At 50.8% G+C, this 8,683-nt stretch overlaps 1 protein-coding gene across 1 annotated transcript; it reads left to right on the top strand.

The window, feature by feature from the left end:
• Nucleotides 1–6,355: 6,355 nt before the first annotated feature.
• LOC120838169 lies at nucleotides 6,356–7,093 on the top strand. Its single transcript, XM_040207949.1, has one exon. The coding sequence runs from the start codon at nucleotides 6,356–6,358 to the stop codon at nucleotides 7,091–7,093; it is 738 nt and encodes a 245-aa protein (XP_040063883.1).
• The last annotated feature ends 1,590 nt before the right edge of the window (nucleotides 7,094–8,683 follow it).

The raw sequence follows: 8,683 nt of genomic DNA on the forward strand, positions 1-8,683 counted from the left end.
CAATTATACTAAAACGCCGCGGTCCGCCGCCAAGGTCCGGGCTAGAAAAGTGCTTGGCATTTCTCACAAGCGCGGGCCGCGGACCGCCGGCGGACCTCGAAAACCGGTGACGTAAGATCACGTGATGCGCGGCCCGCGGACCAAAACAGCAATTTGGTCCGTCGTGTGGATACACCTTAAGGAAGCGCTGCTCTGTGAACCAGTAAAAGGGTATTCACTTGGGCTAGTTGGATGCATCACTTAGGGTGTGACCACTCTTGATGCAGGGACTACACAAAACTGCTAACAAGAGAGCTCAGAATTATATTAGCACTGCGGAGACTTCGTAAATTGCTGCTGTCAATCCTCATCAAAATACAAACTCCGCTGAAAATCAACGGAAAGGAATGCTGAACTAAGGTGTTCTAGAAGGGTCCCGGTGCGCGCGGATGCCGCATGGTGACGCCTTGGAGAGGGGTGCTGTAAACGTCTTGGGAAACGCAGCGAGCGAAAGCACGGTGGCTGCTATTGCTTGTGTGTCTTGCAGCTCTTGGTTACATCGGCCTGCCTAACATTACGAGTATTATTTTTCGTGAGTGATATCAACGTCGCACTTTTGCCTTTTTGAACAATAGCAGCGGTTTCCGCTCCACCCACCTGCCGTCAAAACGCCTTTCGCACGCGGCGGAGGTTTCTTCGAGACGCTTGTCCGGTACACGTAGCAGAGCGCGCTGGATGGAGTACACACGGAAAGAATAAAAACACTGAAAATATACGAGGGACAGACACACACAGTTCTTTCAACGAGCAACTACATGTAAATTTAGAGTGATGGGCATCATTTAAAAGTAGTTGCTCGTTGAAAGAACTGTGTGTGTCTGTCCCTCGTGTATTTTCAGTGTTTTTATTTTTTCCGTGTGAACGCTTTTCCGCCCTGGGGATCGCGCGGGCCCACTTCTGAAACGCGTTGGGGTTTTTCGGTATTGGAAGAAGGCACAGCTTATCCCCCCACGACTTGTATCCTCCATCGCACCCTGGCACGAAACACCAGCGTTACGTTTTCTTCTTTTTCGTGGAAGGCATGACATACCACCACGAGCAAGCCGAGTAAACACCGATGCGACAATAAGCCTGACAGCGTCAGGAGCCACGGATAAGCTGTTCTAGAAGGGTTATAATTTATAAAAGAGATGGGGTGTTCTATACTCGGCGACAACTTTTCTTGGCAATGGAGTGGAAGGTACGTCCCGCGTCCCCTCTCCCATTTTGAATGTACGCAGGCTCTCCTCCTCTCCCCGGAAATGGGGGAGGAGGAAAGCCTGCGTACACTCAAAATGGGAGAGGGGACGCGGGACGTACCTTCCACTCCACTGCCAAGAAAAGTTGTCGCCGAGTGTAGTACGCCCTATCGCGGAGCAACTCGACCACGTACGGCGCCCCTAGGTACAGCGCCAAATTTACCCCTAGTGGCATCAACGCGCGGAGGGACCACACCGCCCTATGGGAAATGGCTGCGTTTTTCACACCTGCCCTTCTAGTACACCCTAACTGAACCATACATTTTAGTGTCCATAATAACCGGCGCACGACCTTTCCACGAGCCAGCAGCCGCCGGTGTGCGCGAGCACATGCAACAAAATTGACGTCATAGTCATCTATTCACGCTTCAGATGACAGTGAAATGTATGGACTCCGGGAAAAAGGAGAATAAAGACGAGCTTTGCATCTCCACAAGTGAAAGCTACGTGCTTGTTAGACCAATTAATCGCTTACCTTTTACACCAGACCCCGCTGTGGTGATGAAAAGCCCGTCTTTATTCTCCTTTTCCCCAGAGCCCACACATTTCACAATTATCTTGAGCGTGAATGGAGGACTTTGACGTCAACTTCGTTGCGCGTGCTGGCGCACACCGGCGGCTGCTGGCTCGGGGAAAGATTGTGCGCCACTTATTATGAATACTGAAATGTTTGGTTCAGCATCCCTTTAGAGGTTTACCCGGGCAGCCTTTACGCTGTCCCGTATTTAAAGGCTACCGACGAGACAGCGCAGTTTCCTGCTGAACGAACACACCATGATGTCGGAATGTTTTTTTGCCCCGCGGGACATCTTATTTTCTCACTTACTGGTAAAACGCCTAACTCGCTCGTTGCTCGACAGAGAAATTGTTTCGCGTTCCCAGTCACGGCTAGAAGTCCCAGTCGCTTTCGCCTCGACTAGGGAACCCCAAGGCCTCTCCTATCCGAGGCGAAGGCGGTTGTGCAACGCGGAAGGAAAACATCCCTCCCGGACGGATGCCTTATGCAAGCCGCCATTGTACGGAGCCCGTTGCGAAAGTGGTACCCGTTTCGAAAGCCTCGTCGACTCGCTCCGAACAACTCGAGCGGACGTCCAGCCTTGTCCCGATTTGGCGCCCTATTGCACAGTCGCCGCTACCACGCCGAGGCAGACACGGCTCCGCAGGGTTCCTGGCGCGCTCTCGCCGCCTCATCTCGTCCTCCGCTACGCACCAGGTGAGACTTTCGCGTTCTTAAGAGCCGCGCAGCTACGCGAACTTTAGCCACTCCGCAAGTGGCCTCCGCCCCGGAACACGCCCGCGAAAGTCTTTTCGAGAAAACTCGTGGCAAGCGCTAATGTTCCGTCATGTCCGAGTCCCTTGGATCCCAACGGAACGCACTTTAATTGTTTCGGTGAATTTCTACGTAGCGAGAGGTGTCAAGAAAGATCATTCGGGCCATGTGATCACAGTCAGCATGAGCGACGCTTCGTGCTCACGGTAAACCAGCGGTGTTGTTGCAGACTAGCGCTGTTTTGCCTCATTGCAAGTTCGGATCGTGCATCGCGTCTGAAATGTTTAGCAGCGTGGACCGCGGTCTATGCCAAGGCGAGCTACCTTCTTTTCGATCAATAACTAGTTGCAGCGAAACTTGGCCTCAACAGGGATTTTTGGAGCTTGCTCGGGGACACAGGGGCCCTAGGAGCTGTGACGATTTACGAAGGCGCAGATTGAAAAACGGCGCAGCTCTTCTTTCACAACAGATAATTCGCTCTGCGTCCTTCAAAGCAACTATGACGCAGATGGCTCATCTCATTTATTTATTTGTTTATTTATTTCGTTTCTCATGGTTTGACGACATTACAGGGGGGAGTGGGTTACAAAGCTAGGTTAATGAAATGAAAAACCCTACATCCTAAGCGTCCTAAGCATGCACATAAGTACTTGTTAATCACATGTCGAGCGCTAACATTCTTACGAATAATTTTATAATCGACATCATCGGATATGGATTCCACAGACCCTCGAAGGTGCTCCCATGAAATCGTGGTTCAGGTTGTGAGTTAACTGTGACAAGTTGCAATGATTTACATTGAGGTATTCCCTTATTCTGGTGATGACCTATCCGTGATGATATGTAGAAATAGGGTAGAGTGACTTGTCCCACAAGATTATTATGGCTGTAGATTTTGCGAAACGGACGCTATAGCAGGAACGTTTCCTGAGTGGTGCAAGGTCGAAACTTGGTTTCATAGGGGTTGCACTGATATTGCGGTTACAATAAGTATCACTGATAAAATACTAAAAGAACAGGCGAGCTGATGACAGTTCGTCTTTGAAAAACCTCGAGATGAGAAAAACAGAAAAAAAGGGGACCCTGCACACAGTCTCAAACTTAGCTACGGTTTAGTTGCCAGCTACACGTTAAATTGCTTTCTCTCCTGCTCTTGTGTACACCATTTTCTCCAGACAGAGGAGACCCCTACGATCAATCCCCACACATCCCGCCACTTCAAACATATATGTGACAATCCTGCGCTCTTAAACGCAACTGCAATGCTAACGCCTGCCGGCCGCTTATTCACTTGAATGCAGTTTTCCCGAAGGCCAACAAAATCCGAGATAACGGCACTGTTGGCAGGATCACCACTCGGGAGCCCGCGCTACCGCAATAGGTGGGATCACAGAAGGGGAAGGGGGAGGGTCATGACAAGAAAGCAGGGCTCCGTCAGCGAGCCTCCGCCAGCGATGCATGGTCCCCGGCCGTTGTTTTGGGCGGGCCTTATGTAGCCCGCGGGAATGGACGCTCCCGGGTTGTCGGAAACTGGGCTGGTTCGCTATCATTGCGAAAAGGATAGATGCTGCTTTGTTCGCAGACAAAGCAAACCACGCTGAGCAGGTAGCTCGCACGCTAAAACCAACGAGATATTTCAAAACACTTCAGAAACGATAGCTCGTTCCAAGATTACCTGCTATGCCTCTATGGAAATACGGGAAATAGCGGAGTTGTTTACTATAATATCATACTCAAGGCACAGTGACAATACAGAAGTGCAAGAACAGAACAAAAAGCTGCTAAACCAACATACCTTAAAAAACATATCACTTGAACTTCTTTATAAAATAATAATAACAATAATGTTGTGTGTGTGCCTGAACAGCCGGAAGTTCGTCAGCCTCAATGTGCGTCTGGTGGCTCAGCTGTAAATGAGCAATTTAGCCAGTGCAGTAAAACCGCTAGCCTGACGTTTTTAACGTGCAGCACGCAGCAGTGATACACGACCGCACGCCGCTACCATGCTCATCCAGATCGAAACCAGCCCCTGAGGGTTGAACCCAGGATCCCTGGGATCTGCAGCGCGAGCTTTCGCTCCACATGCTTCGAGCTGGTGTGCGCTAGCCCACTCGGCCACCGATCCCCCTAGCGAATATGAAAAAAATTTAGTTGTGTGTATGTTTATACAGCCTAGAACTTGGACTGCCTCCAAGGGCGACGAGTCTTCCAGCTGTAGATGAGCAATTTAGCCAGTGCTGTACAACTGCCAGCCTGGGGTCTTTAACGTGCATCACGCAGTAGTGATACACGACCGCACGCCGGTACGATGCTCATCCAGATCGAAACGGGCAGGGGCGAATGAATATGAGCATTTGCACATACCCGTGCGACACGAGCAACTCGATTGCCATTTACAACGAATGACATTTGAGCGGACGGCCAATCAGCTCGCAATCTGTCGCGCGTGGAATGCGCTACGCCCGGAGTGTCGCGCGCTGATTGGCTGTCCGCTCAAATGGCATTGGTTGTAAATGGCATTCGAGTTCCCCGTGTTGCACGGGTATATATACTCTGTTTCACACTTATAGTCGGTTACAGGTTAAGAAAAAAGCTGGAGCTCCGCCCACAAGCGTAAAGCGCCGCTTGAAATGCCTACGCCGTCAAAGAAAATAGCTCCCTAGCAACGCCGTTTTATCCCTCTCAAAGAAACGTCTTCTAGGCCAATACATAAATAATTTAGTTTATTCACGATACTTAAAGCAGTTGAGATACGTTATTGTCCACGCACGGGTTCAGTATTAATGGCAGGGGTCATGTCTAATGTTCCGCCTTCTAACTGACTTCCTGTCTAAATAGCTGTCTGAACTTCTGTCTTCCAGTGGTTTCGGTTTCGGTAGTCGAGAATCAGACTTTTTTGAAAAACTAAAAAAAAAGAAAGGACATTATTATTTCGTAACTAATGCAAATTACCTTATTTTTCTTAGTTCTATATACTTTATAGATGAATAGTGTATGTTTAGTTGATTTGTTGAATAGAAAATCTTCTGCGTTTCCGGTTTCGACGAATTCGCGATTTGGAAAGTCGTTCTCCGGTTGTGTGTTCCACATGTTTTCCGTCATGGATCCCAACGAGGAAGCTGCGGAAAGTGATTCTTCGGATTCTTCTTGGTCGAGAGACCTACCGTCTACGCCAAAACGCTGGTTCAAGAAGCACAAAAGCGGCCAAATCTTGAACAGCGGCCAACGAGAGCTCCTTCTGAACATGTACGTTCGGATGCGGCATACGGAGCCCGACCTCGACGTGATTGAGGCCTGCCAGGCAGTCAGCAAACTGGCAGGTGTCAGCGTGTCCAGTGTGCTTGCAATCAAGAAGGAGGCAAGTGCGAATGATGGGCAACTCGCTTCGCCCTCTCGGAAGCGCCCAACAAATGCAGGCAAGAAGCGGCGTACTGCCAAGTACGGTGACCTCGTGCTGTGTGCCTTAAGATCGTGTGTGCATCGGTTTTTTCGCCGGAACGAGATGCCCACGGTTGAAAAGATAGCAGCCGAGTTCCGCACAAGTCCAGAACTCCCCTCGCTGCAGGCGTGGACCGTGCGTCGTCTCCTTCTTGACATCGGCTTCAGGCGAGAAAGCAGGGGTCGAAACTCGCTCATGGTCGAGCGAGACGACATCGTCGCTTGGCAGCAGACGTACTTGCGGGACATCACGCGTCACAGGCAAGAGGGCCGCCAGATTTTTTACCTCGACGAGACGTGGGTGACGGCCGGGTACACTGCCTCGACGGTGTGGGTGGACAGCACTGTGACCTCGTCCAACGACGCCTTCATGCGAGGTCTCACAACGGGCCTGAAGCAGCCGTCGGGGAAGGGCCAGCGCCTCATCGTTACGCATATCGGCAGCGAAGATGGATCTGTCCCTGGGTGCCTGGACGTCTTCCGCGGCAAAAAAACCGGCGACTACCACGAGGAAATGGACGGCCCTCGGTTCGAAAAGTGGTTCGACGATGTCCTCCAAAAACTGCCGACGGGGAGTGCCATCGTAATGGACAATGCCCCGTACCATTCCCGGCGGTTAGAGGCGGTGCCGACGACCAGTTCCCGGAAGGAGCTCATCCAGGGCTGGTTCACGTCGAAAGGTATTGCTTGGGACGCCAAGAGGCTGAAGAGGCAGCTCCTTGAGATCGTGTCGTCGGTCAAGCCGCAGTACGTGAAGTACCGTGTGGACACTGCTGCAGAAAGGGCTGGTTGCACAGTGGTCAGGCTTCCACCCTACCACTGTGAGTTCAACCCAATTGAACTCATCTGGGCACAGATCAAGAATCGTGTCGCAGCCCGAAACACAATGTTCAAGATTGGCGACGTTGAGAGACTCCTCAAAGAAGAAGCTGAGCAGGTCACGGCTAGTTACTGGTGCAACGCTGTGAGGCATGTCGTCGAAGTGGAAGAAAGCTTCAAACAAGGAGGAACGACAAGTGCTCACATCGAGCCAATCGTCATCGCTCTTAATGAAGGTGACACTTCTGAGAGTGACATGTCCAGTGTGGGGCCCGTCGACGACCCGTGATGTCAACAGCAAGGGGGATCAACCCTAAGAACAAAACGGCTGTAAAATCGGATGCGTGTCGTACACGTCTCCCGTGTCTCATGTTGTTGACGTGAGTTGTGCTTCATTACCTCATTGCACTGGTCAAGGCTTTTTGAGGTCTTTAAGGTCTGCCTTACATATTCCACTGGGCCGTAAGTGAGCAACATAGAGTTTCCAATCCCTCAGCACTGTTCCACTCCCTCGAATCGGCTGGCCCAAAGGCTTAGAAGGTGCAACTCAGAGCTTGGAGTTCCTCCATGCACCTCGACCAACTGGGTCACCGCCTGTGGTAAGCGCAGTTAGAACGGAAACGGAGAGTCCGTATTGATATCTGTATGGATATCACCCCAATTCACAAATTGTGCGGTGCAATAGGGAGGCTGAGCTTATAGGGCTTGCCTACAACCTCAGTCTCCTACTATCATGCCGAGTTTTATGGTTTACATTCTCATAATGCCGAGCATTACGAGAACAGCGACTCGTGTTAGAAATGGGGAGAGCTAACTTTCACTTGCCAAGATTCGCGCTATTTAACAAGCTTTGCACTTTGTCTGTTTACTTCTATAGCTCGTTTCTTTTAGTACTGTTAATGTTTTATAGCTCTCTCGGATGAGCGTTAACACAAAGAATGTCAGTTCAAACGACACCGGGAAAAGGTAGGTATCGTGCATACCACTGGTTTTATCCTACCTACATGCAATCGAAGGTGCAAAGGAGGCCGCTATAGCAATCGTCACTTACCATTTGATTGATAGCGACGAAAACTTGGCAGGAGTTGCACGCTTCACAACTGAGTGAATGACGCCGTACAACGTCGTTTTAGTAGTTACACTTCGTTTATTTATCCACCGTTGCAAGCGAGGGCGCAGGCAATGCCTAGCAAAGGAACCCGGTGCTGGGGGTGCCGGCAGTTCACTCGTGCTGCTAATCTCGCTCATACATACTGTTGTTATCACTGGATGATGAGCGCTGCATTTTCATCTCGCCCCACGGAGTCCACAGGGAAGAAAAACGGCGATACCGGCACTGTATTGACAGGCGACTCGAGGCAGGGAACGCAGACCTCCAACGAGAGGAAAAAAAGAAGACGACGTCAGACGAGCGGCCCAGCGATGCTAAGCCTTGCGTCCGCTTCGAACTTTCCGATGGCGATACCATCGCCGGATCATCACGTCGTCGCACAAAAGCTACTGCGAACGCAAGTCGTTACCGTTGAGACTTCGCGGCATGGCCTCGCGTTAGTAAAATACCGTGGCAAGACCAGCATATTCGTTGAAAAATGCTGGTGTCCTGTTGCTAGGTCCAGGCTGCCATGTTGGAAGCTTTCGTCCGGAAAAAAATCAGGATTGGTCCGCAGAGGCCAGGACGCTCGGGCGCGATTGGCGGTAAGTTGACGGCGGATGAATACATATCGATGTGCAGCTTTTTTCTTAACCTGTAACTGACTATAGTATACAACGCTGTCAACACTGCAGGCGCGAGCATGGGCTGTGATCTCGCAGATCATTTGCACGCGTTCTCGCGCAAACTCGTAGATGAAGCCACGCTCGCGCGCCACTATAGCTTTGA

The sequence above is a fragment of the Ixodes scapularis genome, unplaced genomic scaffold (assembly GCF_016920785.2).
Source record: "Ixodes scapularis isolate PalLabHiFi unplaced genomic scaffold, ASM1692078v2 PGA_scaffold9__187_contigs__length_104089568, whole genome shotgun sequence".
Lineage (NCBI taxonomy): Eukaryota > Metazoa > Arthropoda > Arachnida > Ixodida > Ixodidae > Ixodes > Ixodes scapularis.